The sequence below is a fragment of the Anomaloglossus baeobatrachus genome, chromosome 3, assembly GCF_048569485.1.
Source record: "Anomaloglossus baeobatrachus isolate aAnoBae1 chromosome 3, aAnoBae1.hap1, whole genome shotgun sequence".
NCBI lineage: Eukaryota > Metazoa > Chordata > Amphibia > Anura > Aromobatidae > Anomaloglossus > Anomaloglossus baeobatrachus.
Genome location: NC_134355.1, coordinates 286,829,240 through 286,853,297, shown reverse-complemented (window position 1 = coordinate 286,853,297; position 24,058 = coordinate 286,829,240). Strand labels below are relative to the sequence as shown.

General features: G+C 45.0%; 1 protein-coding gene across 6 annotated transcripts in view; it reads left to right on the top strand.

The window, feature by feature from the left end:
• The window catches only part of LAMA2 (laminin subunit alpha 2), a 1,231,414-nt gene that overhangs the window by 961,654 nt on the left and 245,702 nt on the right, over positions 1–24,058 (top strand). For all 6 annotated transcript variants that reach the window (XM_075339908.1, XM_075339907.1, XM_075339906.1 and 3 more), the window contains one exon: positions 17,713–17,824. In XM_075339908.1, coding sequence (XP_075196023.1) covers positions 17,713–17,824 — 112 coding nt within the window. The remainder of the gene's footprint in view (positions 1–17,712; positions 17,825–24,058) is intronic.

Genomic DNA, 24,058 nt, shown 5'->3' with positions numbered 1-24,058 from the left:
GGACGCCGACCCCCGTATTTTAGGAAGAGATAGAGAGTAGGGTATATATGTATTCCCACCTTCTCCTCACACTATAATATATGAAAAAATTGTACGTACTATGTTTGTGGCATATATGTTCATTAAAGTTATTGGTTTTAAGGTAATGTGAATATTTGGTATTTAAGATGTCCATCAAGAAGTATCTTAAAGTTGGCACAACAGTAATATAACCAAAAACAAAAAGAAAATTGTTTAGAAGACTGTCGAGAGACCTAGAGCAACAATAAAGTTGCTGCATAAGTTTCTGGAAAGTACTGAATGTGTACAGCATGTGACAACAATATCCTATATTATTCAAATGTCTGGCCTGTTGGGCAGTGTGGCAAAATGGAAGGATTTTCTTAGAAAAAAATATTCAGGCTCGGCTATGCTTTTGCAAAACCTATGTTAAGTCTGCCAAAGGAATGTAGGAAAACCTGTTATAGTCTGATGAAACTAAACATGAACATTTTGGCTATAATTCCAAATGATATGTTTGTCACAAAGCCAACAATGTGCATCACCAAAAGAATACCATACCCAAAAAGAAGCATGGTGGAGGATGCATTATGCTTTGGTTCTAACTTTTAGCAGCTGGAACTGGAGCTTTAGTCAAGTCAAAGGGAATTATGAAAAGTTCCAAATATCAGTTCATTTTGCATCAAAACCTCATTTTGCAGCAAGTGAGACAGGACCACACTTGAGCATTGTCCTTGTCAGGTTAGGAGATAATTCATGAGTCAAGACATGGAAATTTCTAGTGCCCGTTAGTAGAGATGAGCTGACCCGTTGAAACTCTGTTCGGCGGGTTTAACCGGATTTTACATAAAGTTTGGTTCTGGACCCAGACTTAAAGCTGGGTTTACACACTGAGACTTTCTAGCGATTCAACCTGCGATCTCAACCTAGCCGGGATCGCTACAAAGTCTCTGGTGAGCTGTCAAACAGGCAGACCTGGCCAACGACCTAACAGCGATCCGGACCTGCAGAGCGACTAGCTGGTCATTGGGGACAGCAGGTGAACTTCACCCGACTTCATTTAATGCCGCGCGGCTCTGTGTGCCGTGTAAATAAATAAATAATTAAAAAATCCGGCGTGCGGTCCCCCCCTATTTTAATACCAGCCAGATAAAGCCATACGGCTGCAGGCTGGTATTCTCAGGATGGGGAGCCCCACGTTATGGGGAGCCCCCCAGCCTAACAATATCAGCCAGCAGATGCCCAGAATTGCCGCATTCATTAGATGCGACAGTTCTGGGACTGTACCCGGCTCTTCCCGATTTGCCCTGGTGCGTTGGCAAATCGGGGTAATAAGGAGTTATTGGCAGCCCATAGCTGCCAATAAGTCCTAGATTAATCATGTCAGGCGTCACCCCGAGATACCTTCCATGATTAATCTTTAAATTTCCGTTTAAAAAACACACACACACATGAAAAATCCTTTATTAGAAATAAAAAATACAAACACATTCCCTCATTACCAATTTATTACCCACAACAAAGCCCTCCTTGTCCGGCGTAATCCACGGTCCTCCAACGTCGCATCCAGCTCTGCTGCATGCAGGTGACAGGAGCAGCAGAAGACACAGCCGCTCCTGTCACCTGCACGCAGCTAATGAAGAGAGCCGTGTGATCGGCTGAGCTGTCATTGAGGTTACCTGGATCCAGCGGTGGATGCAGCGGTGGCCGCGGGTAACCTCAGTGACAGTTCAGCTGATCGCGTTACTCACCTCAATTGCTGGTGATTTCCCCCCCTCTTTCATACTCACCAATCCCCGATCACCGGCGCTGCACGGCGTTCACACTGCTCCGGCGGCTTTTCCTTTTTTGAAAAAGCCGGCCGCTCATTAAACAATCTCGTATTCCCTGCTTTCCCCGCCCACCGGCAAATGTGATTGGTTGCAGTGAGACACGCCCACACGCTGAGTGACAGCTGTGTCACTGCACCCAATCACAGCAGCCGGTGGGCGTGTCTATACTGTGCAGTAAAATAAATAAATAAATAATTAAAAAATCCGGCGTGCGGTTCCCCCTATTTTAATACCAGCCAGATAAAGCCATACGGCTGCAGGCTGGTATTCTCAGGATGGGGAGCCCCACGTTATGGGGAGCCCCCCAGCCTAACAATATCAGTCAGCAGCCGCCCAGAATTGCCGCATACATTAGATGCGACAGTTCTGGGACTGTACCCGGCTCTTCCCGATTTGCCCTGGTGCGTTGGAAAATTGGGGTAATAAGGAGTTATTGGCAGCCAATAGCTGCCAATAAGTCCTAGATTAATCATGTCAGGCGTCTCCCCGAGATTCCTTCCATGATTAATCTGTAAGTGACAGTAAATAAACACACACCCGAAAAAATCCTTTATTAGAAATTAAAAACACAAACACATTCCCTCATTACCAATTTATTACCCACAACAAAGCCCTCCTTGTCCGGCGTAATCCACGGTCCTCCAACGTCGCATCCAGCTCTGCTGCATGCAGGTGACAGGAGCAGCAGAAGACACAGCCGCTCCTGTCACCTGCACGCAGCTAATGAAGAGAGCCGTGTGATCGGCTGAGCTGTCACTGAGGTTACCTGGATCCAGCGGTGGATGCAGCGGTGGCCGCGGGTAACCTCAGTGACAGCTCAGCTGATCGCGCTACTCACTTCATTTGCTGCGTGGAGCTGACCGGAGCGGCGGTGAGTAGCGCGATCAGCTGAGCTGTCACTGAGGTTACCCGCGGCCACCGCTGGATCCAGGTAACCTCAGTGACAGCTCAGCCGATCACACGGCTCTCTTCATTAGCTGCGTGCAGGTGACAGGAGCGGCTGTGTCTTCTGCTGCTCCTGTCACCTGCATGCAGCAGAGCTGGATGCGACGTTGGAGGACCGTGGATTACGCCGGACAAGGAGGGCTTTGTTGTGGGTAATAAATTGGTAATGAGGGAATTTGTTAGTGTTTTTTATTTCTAATAAAGGATTTTTCGGGTGTGTGTTTTTTAACTGTAATTTACAGATTAATCATGGAAGGTATCTCGGGGAGACGCCTGACATGATTAATCTAGGACTTATTGGCAGCTATGGGCTGCCAATAACTCCTTATTACCCCGATTTGCCAACGCACCAGGGCAAATCGGGAAGAGCCGGGTACAGTCCCAAAACTGTCGCATCTAATGTATGCGGCAATTCTGGGCGGCTGCTGGCTGATATTGTTAGGCTGGGGGGCTCCCCATAACGTGGAGCTCCCCATCCTGAGAATACCAGCCTTTAGCCGTATGGCTTTATCTGGCTGGTATTAAAATTGGGGGGACCTCACGCCGGATTTTTTAATTATTTATTTATTTATTTTACTGCCCAGTATAGACACGCCCACCGGCTGCTGTGATTGGGTGCAGTGACACAGCTGTCACTCAGCGTGTGGGCGTGTCTCACTGCAACCAATCATATTTGCCGGTGGGCGGGGAAAAGCAGGGAATACGAGATTGTTTAATGAGCGTCCGGCTTTTTCAAAAAAGGAAAAGCCGCTGGAGCAGAGTGAACACCGTGCAGCGCCGGTGATCGGGGATCGGTGAGTATGAGAGAGGGGGGGACACTTCAGTCACTCGGGGGATTAGCGGTCACCGGTGAATCCTTCACCGGTGACCGCTAATCAGGACTCTACACAGACAGAGCCGCGGAGTCGCTGTAAAGTCCCTTTTACACACTGAAACTTGCTAGCGATGCATGCTGCACAGCGGGAAACAAAGGACCTAGGAATGGTCCTGAACGATTTGTAGCGATCACAACTTCACAGCAGGGGCCAGGTCGCTGATAGGTTTCACACACTGCAATGTCGCTGGGGAGGTCGCTGTAACGTCACAAAACCGGTGACGTTACAGCGATGTCGTTTGCGATGTTGCAGTGTGTAAACCCAGCTTAACATGAACCTAAATGGATGTCATTTATTGGCTAGCCACCCACATACAGTCAGCTATAAACAGTAAAACTCCAGGGAGAGTTGGCTGACTTTTTCCGTTTTTATTTTGTTGGTGCACACTACATCTGATAATGCTCTTGTTACCCCCAGTGCAAGCCATTCAAACACTACAAGCAGCTTGCACTGGGCTGAGTACTATGCGTACATGAGCAGAGTGATGCTTGAGTGAGTGGTTAGCATATGTAGAGCACCAGAACTCTAAACTTATACACTGATTTGTTTTGTAAAGTCTATGTTCGATATGAACACTGAACTTTACAGCTTCAATCATCTCTACCCATTACAGATGAGCTGACCCGAACGGTATAGTTCAGTGTTCGTGCCGAACACAGACTTTTCAAAGAAAATCAGTGTTTGATTTTGGAGTTCAAGTACATCGCTGTGCTTGGGTGCGCTCGGTGCTCGGCCCATTACGAGTCGCATGCAGTGTTTGAATGTCTCACACTGGAGGTAAAAACAGAGTTACTGGCTGTAGTGTATACCCTCCAAAAAAGTGAAAATAAAACACTCTCCCCCAGAACTACTCTGTTTATGGCTGGCTGTATGTGGGCGGAGAGCCTAACTTCCCAATTATTAACTTTCAATGCGATTCAGGTCAAGTGTGGGTCCAGAACTGAGCTTTAGGCTGGAGTCACATTAGCATACGGCAATGGATGCGATATGCTAATGACCCCCGACTCAGGCTCTGCTGCGAGCGTGAGCCTAGTGTCATGAGACAGTGACACTGTCTTGCGGTCGGGTCACAGCTGTAAAGGAGAGGGTGGGCGCTGTAGAGGAGAGGGAGTGGTTAATCTCCCTATCTCCTCCATTGTCAGCCTGTGCGTATATCGCACTACACTGGGATAACATCCGAGTGCAGTCCGATGTTTCTCTCGCACCCATTCACTTTAATAAGTGCAAGTGACACGGCTCTCGCACACAATCGTAGCATGCTGCGATTTTTTCCTCAGTCCGGTCAAGGCTGAGGAAAAACATGCAGATCTGAGCTACAGCATTGTCTTACATGGGGCCGAGTGCAATGCGATATTTTGTCACATTGCACTTGTGTGAGTCATATGCAAGTGTAACTCCAGCCTTATCTAAAGTTCAGCTGAACCGGCCAAACCCAAACTTCAACGGGTCCGCTGATCTCTAGTGCCTACATCTCCATTCCTTGTATTCTGGTTGTATTTGTGGATTCAACATTGACTTTCTGGGGTGAGATTGATCCTTTACTTACCTGCAGGGTTATTCACGCACCTTATTTATGTACTGTGATGTCAAACGTGTTTTTAGGTATCTAGAACCTACTTTAAGGGGCACATTTAATTTATATTTTTATTAAAAGTTATTTTTTAATCTCCTTGCTCAATTTTCTTTTGAGATACAATATTAACTCTTTTAGTGGAGGAATTGCTGTTTATTGACAAGAAACTATGCCTGCCTCTAATTCAACAACAGAATGGCTTCCAGAAAGGGATCAAAGTTTGGGAATGGCCTAGTCAGTGCGGGGAATCCGATTGAAACCCTTTCAAGTTCACCTGAAGAGGACTATACTCTCAAAATCTGACAGATATGGAGCACTACTGCAGGAAAGAGTGGATAAAGATTGCCAATTATAGATGTGCTATGCTGATAGACTCATACCCAAGAAAAAACTGAATGCTTTCATATATTCAGAAAGTATTTTAACAAAGTATTAATTGAAGGGTGTACAGCTTTATGCAACCATAGTATTTTAATTATTTATTTTTCTTTTTCCACTGAAAACTTTTTTTTTAGTTTATTTTTCAGTTGAACTGAACAGATTATGAGTGACATTAAAGGTGGAACAAGTTCAGAAATGATTCTGCTTGGTATGATTGTTTTTATTGCAAATACCAATGTGTAGACTTTTTATAACACGTTTATGTCAAAATTTGATCAGTGGGCTTTAGGTGCTAAAAGGAATTGCTTTCCTTGAAGACTGAATAGGGGATCATAGATTTTCTATTGATCCAATCATTAGTCTCAATTGAGCATCATTTGGCTGAGCTTTTTTACCAATTCACATTATCACTTAATGGAGGTCTCAGTACCTAGACCCCAACCTACCAAAATGTATTATATACCTCTATGAAATTTCAACAATATCCATTAAACTGATATTTGGTTCTTCTATGAGGTTCTCATCTGTTCTGGTTATACAAGTGTTTTTAAAGCTACTAATGAATCACTTAAGCTCCTTTGCTTATCAAACATGAGTGATGAGTTTCCAAGCAGTGATGGACATAGATTTCAGAGGGCGCCATAGAATTGTTCATGGACCCATTGACAAAGAGTAAAATCTCCATTGTCTATTGTGACGCCCTGGCCAGGCCAGGTAGTCACCAAATAGGCCCCTGCACTACACTTTTCCCTCATAGGTGACATTAGACAACCTCAAAACCCTATAACAAAGATGACAGCGGTCCTCTGGGTGAAAAAACATGCAATTCTTTATTCCATCAATTGTATGACAGCAACGTTTCGACCTGGTGGTCTTTATCAAGCAGTGTGGGCTGGAGCTGTGTGCAGCTCCAGCAGAGGTGAATACCCCAAATTGAACAGGTACCAGGGTAGGAGACCTGGTGCCTTTGGCTAGGAGGCAGACGGAGGTCTCCGTCTGCAGGAGTCGGGAAGACGGCTCGGTGGAACCGAGGTGGACCGGGACAGGGTTGTAGCCCACCGGTACCGACCCGGGGAACCGACTCGGAAATGGGAGCACACACGGGGGTACTCGGACCCTGAAGCCAGGACCAGAAGCGACTGAAACCAGCTAATTTACCGATTGAGGCCAGGACTAGAGGTCCTGTCCTACCCAAAGTCCCTATGAGAAGGCAACAGCCCACCGAGGGGGATAAAGGGCCACCGCCAAGTCTCAGAGATCCCACGGGCCAGGGTCTGCGGGCAAGGGTTCCTTAGGCCACAACTAGCCTGGAGCGGACTCCTGAAGTTGCAAGCACAGGAAGTCCACCGTTCTACAAAAGGTGCAGGAGAAAGAGACCACCAGCCAGGTGGGGGAACCAGAAAGCAGTCGGCTGCGGGCACCGACCACCATCACCTTGGTTTACCAGAGACTCGTGTGTTTCCTTACTCGTGAGTACACCAGCAACCTGCGGTTGCCCATCTCCCTGCACCACCAACCCCAACGGGTCCTGGGGCCACCATCCCTGCCCAGGGAGGGGTTAACAACTTGCTGCACAACATCTCCCCCGGGTGCCCCGTAACTGCAGCAGTGGTGTCCAAACTCACCACATACCGTTAATGGCGTCACGAACCTAGTACGGCCCAGCCCATACATATACATCCTACATCCACCAACCCCCAATCCCTTTTCATTCGGAGTGTCCGCGGGACCCCCCAGGTCCGGAGACTCTCGAGCCACCCACCGGAAGGTCCGGGCCTGAGCAGCGGCAGGCTGCTGGCACGGGGGCGGCACATCCCGAAAAACTTGGCGTCACGAACAGGATACTTACCCATCCACTTACCTTGTGGAAGTGCGCCTTGTGTTGAAGTCAGCGGTGATCCGTTGCAAAATCTCCAGAAATCGCCATCTTGCCGCCATCTTTTGGCGTGAAGATTCCCACCCAGAGTCTTCTTCCCCCAGAAAAGGGCGCGAAAGCCCCGCCCCATGGGAACATGGCCGAAAAGCAAGGCCGGGAGTTGCAAAGCGAAACTTACCGGCCTAAAAGAGGAGTGCCAGGAAAAGACCAAGGGGGCGGGTGAAAACTTTGCAGGATGTGACCAAGCAGATAAAGGGCAGGGACTCCAGGACCCTGCCACATTCCCCGTTCCTGGACACCAGTCGAGCAGTATGGCCGCACCATCTGGCAAGCCCGCGGTGGAGGAGCTCGAGCCTGGCACAGTGGCCTGGGTGGAAGCCCGAATAGAGCAGATTTTCTGCCGCATCAAGGCACAAGCGACCTGCCTGCTAAGGCGGTGGGCAGCTGAGATGACGGAGATAGCCGCGGCTTTGAGGATCCGTGAAGTGAATACAGCGTTGGAGGAGCGAGTAAGCGACCCATGCCCTTGAGTCCCTGAGGGACTGGCCATCCAGGCTGAAGGGACCGGTCTGCCACTGCCCGCCGCACTGCCTGCCTCACCGCCTGCACCCGTGACTGCCTCCCCGCTCAGTCCGCTGCCATCAACACCGGCAGCGGAGCCCCTGCAGTCAGCCCGCGAGGACCCGCCCGAAGAGGCCGACACCAACACCAGCTCCGCGAAAGACCAGCGTCCGGAAGGTGCCCCATCTTTCCCTGAACCCGCCATCGATCCCAGAGGAGGACGCGCCCCAGATGACAATGGCTCTGGCAGTCCGCCCGGCCAAGGTGGAGGCAATTCCTAACCGGAAGCCAGCCCAGCGGGCAAAGCTGGCCGCTCCCAGATTCCAAGCCTTGGCTGAGGCACCGCGGGGTTGCAGCTGTTAAGCAACCGAGCAGGCCATGTAGCAGCAGGGTTCCCCAGTGCAGAAAGTGTCAGTTGTAGCCGGCACAGGGAAACTCTGGCTGGGCCCGACCCCCGCGTAGAAACTGGAGCAGGCCGCAGACGCTCCATATTGGGAGCGGAAGCAGCGCCAGCTGGGCCGGGAAATTACGGCTCGTGAGAAGAGGAAAGCGGAAGTCCTATCCTGAACCATCCAGGAGAAGGACAATCTCAGGAACGCCACCTATCGGGTGAGGGGCCCGACACACGAAGGCCAGGTCCGGCACTTTGACCCCCAACGAGGATGGGGTTTCATCTTTGAGCCGGGCATGGAGGCCAAGATTTTCGTGTCCCGGAGGGACGTGTACCCGCATCTTCCCATCGACCATCCCGACTGGGACCTGGAGCCCGGAGAGCTGGTAACGTACACCCGACACTGAGGAGAGAGGGGGTCGTTTGCCCTGGATGTCCGGAGGAGGGTAGCCCGAAGTGCCCTACAGTGTGTCCACCCCTCTCCGCCTCCCTCCAGTCCCGAATACCCAGAAGATTCAGAGTATTAAAGTGGTAGTGGTTCCTGGCTACCAATCAGTTCAGTTCCCCGTTGGGACCCTTTGACGTTTCCCATTTAAACAACCTTAGAAAAAGACACGGCTGAGAACTTGCAGGCCAACTCATTAACTATTGTGTCTTGCAAATAGCCCCAGACCACCCTTTTCATCATGCCGCAGTCTCCGGAGAGGCTGGCTGAAGGAAGGGCCTGCGGCAGAGTAGGCCGAGGTCCTGACACTATGGCAACCAGTGACTATCCTCTGGGTCAGGGGTCCCCTGGATGTGGGGCCTCTGAGAGAGACTGCCGGGTAAGGAACTTATTACCCGGCCCGTGTGGGCAACACCTGGACCCGAACCCGTTTCCTCGACTGGGGAAAAGGGGTGCGCACCAGTGCTTAGTGGTGGCACTAGGGCTAGGTTTGCTTGGGTGGGCTAAGGTGAAAAGGACCCGGTCCCGTCCCGTCCCGGTTAATAAAAATGTTTTTATGCAACATTTAAGTAACCCGCCTCCTGTAAGGGAAGATAACCAAAATATTTGTACTATGTAAATATGTTATTATAATTGTATATGTTTTTCAAAATCTTTATCTTTTTCAGTTCATCAAAATAAACCGGTAGTGGGCGGACAGCCCGCGGACAGTCTGTGTTTAACAAAAGGGGAGTGGGACGCCCTGGCCAGGCCAGGTAGTCACCAAATAGGCCTCTGCACTACACCTTTCCCTCATAGGTGACATCAGCCAACCTCAAAACCCTAGTTGCCCCCTCAAGGCTAGATAGACACACCAGGGGGTGGAACCAGGCGGTTGGAACACGCCCACCGAGGAGTTTAGACAGCCCGGAGTGGGAAAGTAAACAGTTCCTGTTAGAGTTTAGGTTGGAGAGGAGTGTGGGCTGGAGCTGTGTGCAGATCCAGCAGAGGCGAATACCCCAAATTGAACAGGTACCAGAGTAGGAGCCCTGGTGCCTTTGGCTAGGAGGCAGATGGCGATCTCCGTCTGCAGGAGCCGGTAAGACGGCTACGTGGAACCCATGGGCCAGCGTCTGCGGGCAAGGGCTCCTTAGGCTACAACCAGCCGGGAGCGGACTCCTGAAGTTGCAAGCACAGGCAGTCCACCGTTCTACAAAAGGTGCAGGAGAAAGACAGAGACCACCAGCCGGGTGGGGGAACAAGAACGCAGCCGGCTGCGGGCACCGACCATCATCACCTTGGTTTACCAGAGACTAGTGTGTTTCTTTAATAGTGAGTACACCAGCACATCTCCCTTCACCACCAACCCCAACGGGTCCTGGGGTCACCATCCCTGCCCACTGAGGGGTTAACAACTTGCTGCACAACATCTCCCCCGGGTGCCCCATAACTGCAGCGGTGGTGTCAAAACTCACCACATACCGTGGGTGGTGTCACGAACCTAGTACGGCCCAGCCCGTACATATACGTCCTACATACACCAACCCCCAAACCCTTTTCATTCGGAGTGTCCGCAGGACCCCCCGGGTCCGGAGACCCTCGAGCCACCCACCGAAAGGTCCGGGCCCGAGCAGCGGCAGGATGGCACGGGGGCGGCACACTATCATTAACCTGTTGCTCCTTGGAAAGCTCAGGCGGATGCTGACTGAAAACGATGTGTAAACCTTGGCAATAGTTAGTTAAATCTTCTACCTGTAAACTAGGAAAAAGGACAGCAATAAAAAAAAAGACCAAGTTAGGTCCTGCTGCAAAGTGAAATTGATAACCAGGTGAAAATCTGATATATTCACCTTGATTGATACCCAGGGGGAAATGTTGAAAAACAATCAATTTTATCCATGTGGAGTGAGATGGATAAATGAACATCTTCCCTTCATGTCAGTTCTGTAGGTGCAGGGACAGCCAGAGCAGCTCTCTGGAGTTTTGACTTGGCGGAAGAGTGCTCTAGACTGACAGACCTTTGCAAATACTTTCCTTGTATCTGAAAGATATAAGATTATTTTAACTTGTACCTAGCCTGAGTTTTAAAGTTTGGCATCAAGTTGCTTTATGCTACCCGTGTACTTCCCTGCTGCCTACATCTCATTCCTGAATGTCCTTTTCGATATAAGGAAGCATCTCAAGAAAGAATAAGTAAGCAAAGCGTAATGTCACAGGGAGCAGCAACCAATGTAATATACAAACAGACACTACCATCGATGCTGCACCTTCTGTACGTGAGATGGAAAAAACTCCTGGCAATAAATCTCATAGAAATGATACATAGGTAATGTTTTTTATCATCAGCCCCCCACAAACGCCTCTGTTAATATTATTAATTAGGTGAACTTTTGGAGCAGAATCCAAAAAGGTCAGTTTGGACAGTAAAACTAATGGTGAGTTACCTGGAACACAAATCCCATTATTTTGCTAGATTAATGGATGATTCAGTAGGTCAAAGTGGTCTTAGAAAAACCCCAATAGGCTTAGTGCATTGTTAGCTAGAACCATCAGCCATTCTGTAAAAATAGTCATTACTGTTCGTACGAAATCACAACTACAAGCCATAAGTGAAGAAGAGAAAGCGAATATAATTCTATAGCAGCTTAATGATAGACATCTGTATTATTTGATCTTGTCACCATGTTTGCAATTTTTTATCACAGCACAAGCCGGTATCACCTGTTAACTTATGAAAAGCGCTGAATGCTACACGTAAAGATGCCACTTATTACCATAGCAACAGCTTGGATGCCTAAGTGGCGTTTTACAAATTAGTTTACTCTTCAAAACACAAATCAAATGAAAATTCAATTGTGAATAGAGTAAAATGCCAATGCTTGTTTTTTATATTAGAATGTAAAGCATACAGTATATCACAAAAGTGAGTACACTTCTCACATTTTTGTAAATATTTTATTAAATCTTTTCATGCGACAACACTGACGATAGAACACTGATAAAATGTAATCAGTGTACAGCTTGTAAAACAGTGCAAATTTGGTGTTAGGCTATGGGTTAAACTCAATGGATATCAGTCTACCTTCAAACTATGAAACTATGTTGCGCCTACTAAATATCCCACACCATAATGATTAATGTTCAAACCACTGACAACAAAAGTGAGTACACTCAAGTGAAAACCGTCAAATTATGCCAAACTAGTTATTTTCCCTCTCCGATGTCATGTGAGTCATTAGTGTTACAAGATCTCAGGTGTAAATGGAGAGCATGTGTGTTAAATTTGATGTTAACGCTCACATACTCTCTCATACTGGTCACTGGAAGTTCAACATGGCACCTCATGAAAAAGAATTCTCTGAGGATCTGAAAAAAAAAATGTTTTTCTATATAAAGATGGCCTAAGCTATAAGAAGATTGCCAACACCCAGAAACTGAACTGCAGCACGGAGACCAATACCAAACAGCGGTTTAACAAGACAGGTTCTATTCAGAATAGGCCTCACCATGGTCAACAAAAGAAGTTGAGTGCACGTGCTCAGTGTCACATCCAGAAGTTGTCTTTTCAAAACAGACGGATGAGTGCTGACAGCATTGTTGTGGGGGTTAAAAGGGGTGGAGGTGTCAGCCTGTCAGTTCTCAGACCATATGCCACACACTGCATGAAATTGGTCTCCATAGCTTTTATCTCATAAGGAAGCCTCTTTTAAAAATATGCACAAGAAAGCACGCAAACAGTTTGTTGATGACAAGCAGACTAAAGGCTGCTTTACACGCAGTGACATCGCTAGCAATGTCGCTCGTGAAAGCACCCGCCCCCGTCGTTTGTGCGTCACGGCCAAATCGCAGCCTATGGCGGACAAAATTGCTAGTACGCATCACACATATTTACCTTCCTAGCGACGTCGCTGTGGGCGGCGAACAACCTCTTTGTTAAGGGGGAGGTTCATTCGCATCACAGCGACGTCACACAGCGGCCCGCCAATAGAAGCTGAGGGGCGTAGACCAGCCGCATTAACAACACGCCCACCTCGTTGCCGGCAGGACGCAGGTACATTGTTGTTTGTCGTTCCTGGGGTGTCACACATAGCGATGTGTGCTGCCTCAGGAACAACGAACAACCTGCGTCCTGCAACAGCAATGATATTTGGGATATGAACGACGTGTCAACGATCAACGATTAGGTGAGTATTTTTGATCTTTAACAGACGTTTGTAGCTTTCACACGCAACAATGTTGCTAACGAGAACGGATGTGCGTCACGAATTCCGTGACCCCTACGACATCTTGTTAACGATGTCGTTGCGTGTAAAGCCCCCTTAAGACCATGAAGTACCGCAATAATGTAATGTGGTCCGATGAGATCAAGATTAACTTATTTGGTTTAGATGGTGACAAGCATGTGTGGCAGCAACCTGGTTAGAAGTACAAAGACAAGTGTCTTGTCTACAGTCAAGCATGGTAGTGAGAGCGTCATGGCTTGGGACTGCATGAGTGCTGTCGACTGAGGGGAGCAACAGATCATTAAAGGAACCATGAATTCCAACATGTTCTGTGACTTACTGAAGCTGAGCATCATCCAATCCATTTAAAAATTGGGCCACAGGCAATATTTCAACCTAATAATAACCCAAAAACACACCTCCAAGATGACCACTGCCTTCCTAAAGAAACTAAGCATAAAGGTGCTGGAGTGGCCATGTATGTCTCCTGACCTAAACCCTATTGAATATTTGTGGGGCCTCCTCAAATGGAAGGTGGAGGAGCGCAATGTCTCTACTATCCACCAGCTCCTTAATGTCTTCATGGAGGATGGAAGAGGATTCCAGGGGTTCCTGTGAAAATTTAGTGAACTCCATGTCCAAGAGAGTTAAGGCAGTGCTTGAAAATAATTGTGGCCACACAAAATAATGACACTTTGTGCACAATTTGGCCATCTTCACTTAGGGGTGTACTCACTTTTGTTGCCAGCAGTTTAGACATTAACAGCTATGTGTTTAGTTACTTAGAAGGCACACCAAATTTACACTGCTATAAAATCTGTACACTGACTATTTTATATTTTATCAAAGTGTCATATCTTCTGTTACAAAAATGTGAGGGGTGTAATCACTTTTGTGATAAACTGTAGTTGATGCTCTTTGTGAGAACTCCAGCATTACTCAAAAAGGGTTGCTTCTTATTGGTAGAACTTTGGGTAAAATATTAAATACTTATCACTGATAATGGTGATTGGCGATGGTCCACTCTAAAGGGTAGTTTACATGGTGCAACATCGCTAGCGATCTCATTAGCGATGTAAAATTCTAGATCGCAAGTGCGATCTTTCGGATCGCAAATAGGTCATTTTACGCATGTGCGATCTCGAAAGATCGCACTTGCGATCTAGGATTTCACATCGCTAATGAAATCGCTAGCAATGTCGCAGCATGAAAAGTACCCTTAAGAGACCCTCACCATTGCTATTCTAATGAAAATGGATCCTGATTTTATAAAAAAAAAAAGCTGTGGCACCTTAGCAATAGATCAAGAATTCTTTTATAGGCTATGTACTGTACATATTGACTGATTGTAAAAAAAAAAGTGTACCGCATCATCATTTTATGCACTTCTTTCCCTTTGTATAAGAAAGTGCAGTGTGCTTTTCTGTACAGTAAAAAAAATTATACCAGGCAAAAACAATGTCGGCCTCCATCTGGTGAATGGGAAATTTACAGCATACATCGGGAAAAGCTCCTGAAGCACACTGCAGACTATGCACTTACACATGATTTGCCATACCCATGTTTATTTCCTTTGTGTGTATTGGAACAACACACAAAAAAGGGGGAAAAAGGTAAATTGGGCATAATTTCAGACAAAACCCCCAGAGAAAATACTTGCCACCTTTCCACAATTAAGGGTAAACAACTTCACAACTTCATTTTTAGCATGAGATGATCGTGCAAACTCACCTGTAGCAAGTAGCAGGCGTGGGCAATATAAAAATCCCACTTGAAACCAGATAGAAAGGGGAGACGTTAACTCAATCTTTGCATTGTGTGTCTTTGTGGCCATGGAGAGCAGAAAGAGAAGAGAACTGTCTGAGGAATTGAGAACCAAAATTGTTTAAAAATATCAACAAGCTCAAGGTTATAAGTCTTTCTCCAGAGAGCTTCATGTTCCATTGTCCATGGTACACAACATAATCAAAAAGTTTACAACCCATGGCACTGTAGATAATCACCCTGGATGTGGACGCAAGAGAAAAATTGATGAAAGGTTGCAACCTAAGGTAGTCCAAATGGTGGCTAAGCAGCCTCAATCAAGTTACACATAAATACAAGCTGTTCTGCAGGATCAGGGTGCACCAGTTTCAGCGTGAACTATCAATCGACATTTGAATGAAATGGAAGGCTATGGCAGGAGACCCAGGAGGACCACACTGCTGACAGAGAGACAAAAAGAAGCAAGTCTTCAGATTGCCAAAATTAACATGGGTAAGCCGAAATTCTTTTTGGAAAGCATCTTGTTTACAGATGAGACCAAGATAGAGCATTCTGGTAGAGCACATCATTCTACTGTTTAGTGAAAATAAATTGAGGTCTACAAAGAAATGGACATAGTACCTACAGTTAAACATGGTGGGGGTTCAAAGATGTTTTGGGGCTTCTGGCACTGGGTGCCTTGACTGTGTGCAAGGCATCATGAAATCTGAAATGTGTGAAATTATGTACCATTTGCCTTTTTTTTCTTTTTTGTTTAGTTCCAATACACACAAAGGAAATAAATATGTGTATAACAAAACATGTGTAACTGCAATTTGTTTCTGGGAGAAATATCTCATTTTCTAGAACAATTTCAAGGGTGAAAACACCTTATGACTGTAATATAATGGTGGCTTCCAAGCAGAAGTCTAGTCACTTCTTTCAGCCACTTCTTGGCCTTCAAAGCTTACAGAAGTATAAAAAAAAAAAATTGAAAATTGAACCTAATCACTGCTTAGGTTTTTTTTTTTTACATTGCTGTACATATGTTCATTCTTTTTGGCATCTCCTAAGTGCTTTTTCAGGCAGATTCCATATGGAATCAGCCTGAAGAATATGTTGTACTTAAGCGGGCTTTACACGGTACGAGATCGCTACAGCGATCTCATTGGGGTCACGGATTTTGTGACGCACATCCGGCCGCTGTAGCGATGCCGTTGCGTGTGACACCTATGAGCGATTTTCCATCGTCGCAAAATCGCTCATCGGTGACATGGGGGTCCATTCTCAAATATCGTTACTGCAGCAGTAACGAAGTTGTTCCTCGTTCCTGCGGCAGCACACATCGCTCCGTGTGACACCGCAGGAACGAAAAAGCTCTCCTTACCTGCCTCCCGGCCACAATGCGAGAGGAAGGAGGTGGGCAGGATGTTCGTCCCACTCATCTTCGCCCCTCCGCTTCTATTGGGCGGCAGTTCAGTGATGCAGCTGTGACGTCGCTGTGATGCTGAACGAACCGCCCCCTTAGAAAGGAGGCGTTTTGCCGGTCACAGCGACGTCGCAGGGAAGGTAAGTAGTGTGACGGGTCCGGGCGATGTTGTGTGACACGGGCAGAGATTTGCCCGTGTCGCACAACCTTTGGGGGCGGGTACGCATGCTGGTGATATCGGTACCGATATAAGCGACCTTTACCCTTGGGGTATGTTCATGCAATATCTTTTAGATGCCGGTATAACCGCTAAGTTACTGAGTTATGTAAGAAGACATTTCAAATCAATGTAGCCACTGGTATGGTATTTATAGAATATCAAGACCAAATACAGCAAGTATGCTGTATTTGGTGAAGAAGACATTTCAGCTAAATTTTGGCTGTTTTTCTTGAAGTGTCCTTTTTTTTGCACCTCTTGTGCAGTTTCTTGCTCCAACTTTGTCACAAGCAATTTTTTTACATGAAGTGTCTTCCAAGCAGAAGCCACCTGAAGAATACTCAGATCACCTCTTTAATTTGAAGCCTGAAATAGTTAAAGGAATCTCAAAAAGACATTGTGCGCACATACCCCTATAACCCACTCTCCCCCACACACAAACTTAAGAAAAAGGAATTTTCTGGAGCTTTCTGTTTCACTACTTGTGGTTTTGAGTTGCCCAAAAAACTCGCAGTGAACAAACATCTATAATAACAAATTAAAGCTAAGAAGTTACCCAACTTTTATATATTTCTTTTTATATAAGGTGGAATGTATATTTCTAGTTTGAATAAAAACAACTATAATTTTGAAAATTCAAGCACTATGGCTACAACAAATATTGCAGTTCCTGAAGCTGAAGAAACTGTAACCACATATCTGTGTTCAGGTAATGGCTGATTGATATAGGAAGAAGAATAAATGTTTAAATCAGAATTCACATATTGATTGAGAATATCTTTCCAGACACAGTCTTACCGAGATGAGCTACTCGTTCTTGCAAACATGCCTGAGGGAAAAAGCTTTTAGACAATGTTAGATAGATTTCGATCAATGGACAAATTAAACTTAATTCCATCTGTTTCCTCTTTCAGAATGTATCTGCTTAGTACTTTAAATAATCTTTCAATAGCTCACTTTACATTATTTCCTCTTTTTTTACTAGACACACTTATCTAAAATTGCAGTAGAAACAACCTATATTTAGTTAATGGGAAGCTAATGCAATTTATTTGTTAACCTGTGCATCATATTTAATTTCCAGTTGATCTGATCAATAATGTATTGATTTTGTTTTCCACTGTAAAGTGAAGTATATATCCAAAGCGAGGTCATCTGAGAAGTTCCTTTTAAAATACACTTTGCAGCTACTGAAAAACCTATTACAGCAATTGGTTTTCTTTTCTCTTAAATGAATGACAGGCAGCAAAAGTATCTGCAGATGGGGAACAGACTGGGAAGGATGCTGAAAGGACAAACGAAAGGGCAAAACAACTGAAGGATTTTGTACAAGACACCTTACAGACAGCAAAAGGTAAATTAATTGTATCATATCATTATATATACAAGTAATATATAAATAAATTACGTACATGTTAAATAGTACGACAGAGCTGTAGAAAATCAGATATCTTGCTCATTTATAAACTTAAAGCTTCAAATACCATGCTGCCCTTCACATATGTCGCTGAACACTGTCTGCCTGCAGCAACCACTAGCGGGAGCGAAGGATATATTGATTCATTCAGTGGCTACTGAACTCATGGTTATTGTAAAAATCCCTTTGCAATGAAGTGTTTCTATTGGTGGTTGTAGAAAAATTCTATGCTGTCTCTGCATTTGACTCTTCCACTCCAAGATGTCTGACTACCGATTCAGTTCAGATATTCCTGGGTGCTGTCTGCAAACTTGACTCTGCTATTGCAAGATGTTTTACTACCGACATAGTATTGCTGTTTCTTGGTGCAGTCCACATACTTGTCTCTGAAAAGTCAAAGGGCTCTGACTACAGACACAGTTCTGCTGGTCTTAAGGGCCCGTTACACGCTACGATATATCCGGCATTGTTTGACATATCGTAGCGTGTGACAGCTACGAGCGACTGTGAATGAGCAAAAATACTCACCTTATCGTTGCTCGTTGACACGTCGCTCATTTTCAAAAAATCGATCGTCCTTCTGCGCGCCGGTTGTTCATCGTTCCCGAGGCAGCACACATCGCTCTGTGTGACACCCCGGGAACAATGAACACAGCTTATCTGCGTCCCGCTGGCAATGCGGAAGGAAGAAGGTGGGCGGGATGTTATGTCCCGCTCATCTCCGACCCTCCGCTTCTATTGGCCGGCCACTGTGTGATGTCGCTGTGAAGCCGAATGTCCCTCCCCCTTCAGGAAGAGGATGTTCGCCGCCCACAGTGAGGTCGTTCGGGAGGTAAGTACGTGTGACGGGTTTTACCGACTTTGTGCGCCACGGGAAACTAATTGCTTGTAATGCACAAACGATGGGGGCGGGTGCGATCGCACATGTGAACGCACGATAAATCGTACCATGTAAAGCAGCCTTTAGTGCTATCCACACATTTGGCTATGCCACTCTAAGGTGACTATCAACTCAGCTCAGTTGTTACTCTGTGCTGTCCTCACACTCAGCTTTGCTGCTTCAACGTGCCTGATTACAAACTCAGTTCTGCTGTTCTTGGAGCAGTCTGTATACTTGACTCAACTTTGCTACTCAGGTGCCAGACTCCTGATTCATCTCTTCTGTTCCTAATGCAGTAAGCATACTTGGATATGCATCAAATTACCAACCAGCATTTGAAGCCCTACCATTAGAGTGGCAGATATTTTCTAGAGTGATACTGCATGTACTATGTCTCTTAGTATAGATATAGCCAGTTGTCAAAAATAGCCATAATATAGTGCTAGCTCACAGGGTCCTCATTGGTTTCCCATGCCTTATATAGTGTGGGGTAACCATGATCTTGTAATTGCCGGCTGGACCAAGGTCAGGGCAGTATATGACTCTGTCAACTCAACCAGCAGCTGTACAGGGCCACAGGGCTATCTGTTTCTTGGGGCGAGCAGACTTTGCAGCTGAACCCATGCTCTTGGGGCCCCACAGCCTTTCATTTATAAACTACAGTGATAGTACAAGTTCTGTACTATCACTGAAGTTTCTGCAGTTGCAGAGTGACCTTTGGTGACATCAGTCATGTGACTCACCAAAGGTGCTTAACACTGCAATGCAGGAGTCTAGGCCTGTACAATAGGTGGTGCAAAGGACCTGGACATAAACACTAACCTCTGATTGTCATACCCGGTCAGCGTAGGGGTAATTATACAAACACTATTTGCCCGAAGGGCAACAAGAGGTACTCTAACTAAAGACCTAATCAAATAAACTTTATTAAATTATATAAATGGACAAAATTTTAAATTGGCAGGTGGGAAGCCAATTACGTATAAGATAGGTGCGGCCGCGGACTGACACTACACTGGATAAATTCCTAACGTAATATGGCTGGCTATCACCTACACTGGCTGTTAAAAACTAACAGCTAATAGCCTCCCCGACATGTTTCGCCATGACTCGCTTCATCAGGACTGATCTGCAACTCTTATCCCCATTAAAGTGGAGCTCATGTCCGACTCGTCCCCTGATCCATTAATTCCCTCAGTGGCTGCTGAGTGTTGTACTTGTTTTTATATTGCCACCCCAAAGAGGATGAATGGCGCTGTGGACACACATCTGACCTGCTGCTGCTCCATTTTATAATGGGGATAGAAGTGTCCTGTCAGGGATGAAAGTTCCTCATTCTTCCAATCAGTGCAGTTTCTACTGGTCTGGTTCCACCGATCAATAAGTTATCGCCAACCGAACCTGTGGATCAGTGATAACTTGTCACCAAAGAATCCCTTTACTCCAAACTACTGTAATTGTACATCAGTTATGGTGTGTGCACAGGAGATGTGCAGGAGCTGCCTGTATTTTACAGTCAATGCTCCACTATAATGGGGATAATGGATAACCGGTATTTACATATAACTGTAGGGTAGGCCCCTGGAGTCATTTCCCCCTGTGTGCCCCAGACACCCCAGTCCAATCCTGCTAGCAAATGTTTTTGGGGATCCATCAACATTTTCTCCTCCTCAGTTTGCCCAATTTACAGTGATTCTACAGATGTCTCAAGTTTTGCCTCATAAATTAATTTCAATTTTTATCATATGAGGACAGGACAAATTTCTCTGCAAGGCAGTTTTTGATACAAATGACTATATAATGTTATGCAAGGATCTGGATTCAGACAAATATCTATGAAATAAAAGACATATAAAGGCCTTGTGTTACACCAGGGAATTGAATTATAGCCACCCACCCATGCTTACTAGACTGCAAGTTCTATCCATGCTTTGCAAGTTTTTTTTCTGTAGTAATGCAATAATCAAATAGAAAGCATTAATGCTGTTCCTGCCCTTCAAAATGAATGCAGGAAACCTTTCAAGTCATCCCAAGAATGACTATCATTACAAATTAAGGTCACTTATTAATACATAAAATGACACATTTCTAAAATGTTACACGCTTGATGCGAGTGTGGAAAAATTCCTAATTAATTTTAAGGGGTAATTGTCATTTAGGCAGTATATACCATCCAAAAGAGCTAGATAAGGTGTAAATACAGTTTGTACGAGAAGAATTGGGTATATATGTTATGTTTTAATATTTATGACAGCAAGGAATCCGAAACAAATAGCTTTTTGTGCCCAAAAAGTCTTGAAAATATTGGAAAAATCATCTTGAACCTCATGCAGCATTTACTGCACAAATGTGACAGAGTATACACAAACTACTTTATTCAGTGTGGAACTGTTAAAGCAGTTGGCCTCTATTTTTTAATTGATGGCCTACCCTTCGAATAGGCTATTGATATCTGATTGGGGTGGTGCAACATCCCACCCCCCTATCAGCAAATCATAGCGCCGGAGTTGCCTTAAGTTCTTGGATACTGCCAGAACACAGCCATTCCACCAAGAGTATAGTGACCATGGTAAGGTACTACAGATCCACCCTCCTATCAATTTGAATAGGGGGTGGATTTGTAGTACCCAAGCTGTGGCCACTATAGTGTTGACAGAGCTGCTTTGTTCCAGCAACATCAAAGAACTACCAAACACCCCCCCCCCCCGCTAATGTTTTCTAGCCATGGACCCAACATTTCAATGTTCTGTTCACTGAGCCACTTATTTATCACTATTGCCTTTTGACATGTTGCTAGAAAAGACATTGTTCATCACCAAGTTGCTCTCATTAGGAGAATATGCTCTTGATGGGTAATTAAATACCATTCTTTATCCATGCCAGTGTTCTTAGGCAAAGTTGTGAATGAGCCCACTCCCTTGGATGAAAAAAAACCTGACATATGGTATCAAGATGCTTTACTGTTCAAATGATACAGTACTCATGGTAGTGCTCACCTTGTCTTCTTTGGACAATCATTCTTCCATATGTCCCAACATCTGAAGGGAGCATACTTAGAAAAAAGAATGCATATTACATCTGCAACTAAGCTCTCATATGGCTTTGCCAACAGACAATTCAAAAAGTTTCCATGTTTCGAGAATATGGTAGCACAAAAATATTTTTTTAAGCATTGCTATAGTAGACACATAGTAAAACATAAATAAAAACAATATATATTTATTATATTAATAATCATAATCATCCACAGAATAAAGTATGTCTCCTATACCATATTGTTAACCTTGGAAAAAAGTAGCCCTTTACTGTGAAAAAATCGAAAAAATAATATTTTCAATTTTTGCTACATGCCGTATAGTTTTGGAGAAAATATTTATGGGTAACTATTGTTCTCTTCACCATGAAGGGTCACATCTCTTGGGTTTCTCTTATTTTATCCCTTAGAATGACAGCAATAAACAGCCAATACTTTGTAAATCCCCAAATTAAGCCTCAGATGCATGCAATGCTCTTGCACTCCTAAACCCTGCCATATATCCAGCCAAAAGAGTAGGATCACAACAAATATATTTAATAGGGATGATCGAATACCTCAAATATTCGGCTTCGCGAATATTTGCCGAATAGGTCTCCGCTATTCGACTATTCGCGAATATTCGATGCGCACATGTAAGTCTATGGGAAACCCGAATAACAACTATTCGAAACTCTTCGGGCTTCCATAGACTTACATTCCGCATCGAATATTCGCATAGCGGCGACCTATTTGACGGATATCCCTAGTATTTATATATCCAAGAAACAAAGTATAATAATTTAAGTGTTTTTATATCATTCACTATGTATCATACCAAGCACAACATATTGGGTGCTGAAATGGCATATCTATGGAAAAATGTCAGCATTCACCCTGCAAAATCCATTCCTTTTATGTTTAGAGCTTCTGGAATTGTTGAGCAGTATTAAATATCCAGCTAAAAGATCAGGACCACATGTGGGGTGATTGTAAAACCAGAAAACAGAGCATGAATGAAAAGTAATGTCTCCACCTTCGGAACTTGGCTTTCAATGGGAATATTTTAAAAAAATGAAATGCAAAAATAATCATTAGAATGTGCTCTTTAATTTCCAATATTCACTTTTCCAACATAATCACCAGACGATTGGATACACTTCTGCAAACGATGAACAAGTTTTTGAGACACGCCCACTGGCGGCTGTGATTGGTTGCAGTGAGACAGCAGTCACTCAGCATGGGGGCATGTCTGACTGCAACCAATGATAGGTGCCGATGGGCAGGGGAAGCAGGGAATAAAAGATGGATTAATGAGCGTCCGGCATTTTCAAAAGAGGAGAAGCTGCCACAGTGTGAACGCTGTGCAGCGCCGCGCCGGTGATTGTGGATCGGTGAGTATGAGAAAGGGAGTGGGGGGGTGAGACCGACATGGACAGAGAGAGAGAGAGAGACCGAAAGAACTGCATTTGTTATGTCAAAAAAAATGCAGATCGCAATAAAAATGCAGTGCAAACGCACTGTTTAGCATTTTGGCAGCGTTTTTCTACAACTCATTGATTTCAATGGGTGTAGAACGCTGCCAAAACGGACAAAAGAATTGACATGCTGCTTTTTTAAATGTAGAGATTTTGTCAAATTTTTGACAATCAAAACGCTGCGGTTAAAAAAGCATCGTGCACACGGATTTTGCATGATTCTCATAGACTTTGCTGGGGAAGCAGAACACATGCATTTTGACAATGTGACGCTGCAGCTTAAAAGGCTGCAGAAATGCAAAAAAAAATGCAACGTGCGCATGAGCCCTAACACTGACACCTGTCTGAGTCACAGAGGGAGCTTCAGAAAAGCACCCACAGAGATGACGTTCACAACAGTTTGCTATTTACAAGAAAAGGAAGTAATCACAAAAGGCTGCACCTGAAATTAAGGCTCCAAAGGATAGTCAGATAGGAAAGAGTCCTTAACTCCTACAGCACTAAAAAAAAGCAAATACATTTAACACTAGAACTACTGAGGTAGTCATTTTGACTACTTTGCACCATGTATTTCTATGTAGGTGTCACGAGTCCAGTAGTTCTAGTGTTAAGCATAAGCTGCAGACCTGCGCACAGTAAGGTGCTGTGACCTTTTGGTCCCAGATTTGACAGCTGTGCCCCTAGAGCGGGGCATACCCATCACAGACACTTCCCTGATGGAAGGACCGGAATTGGGTTATTGCTAGTGGAATTTGTTTATCAGAAATTGTTTATCAGAATATTAAGTGATTATATGCAAC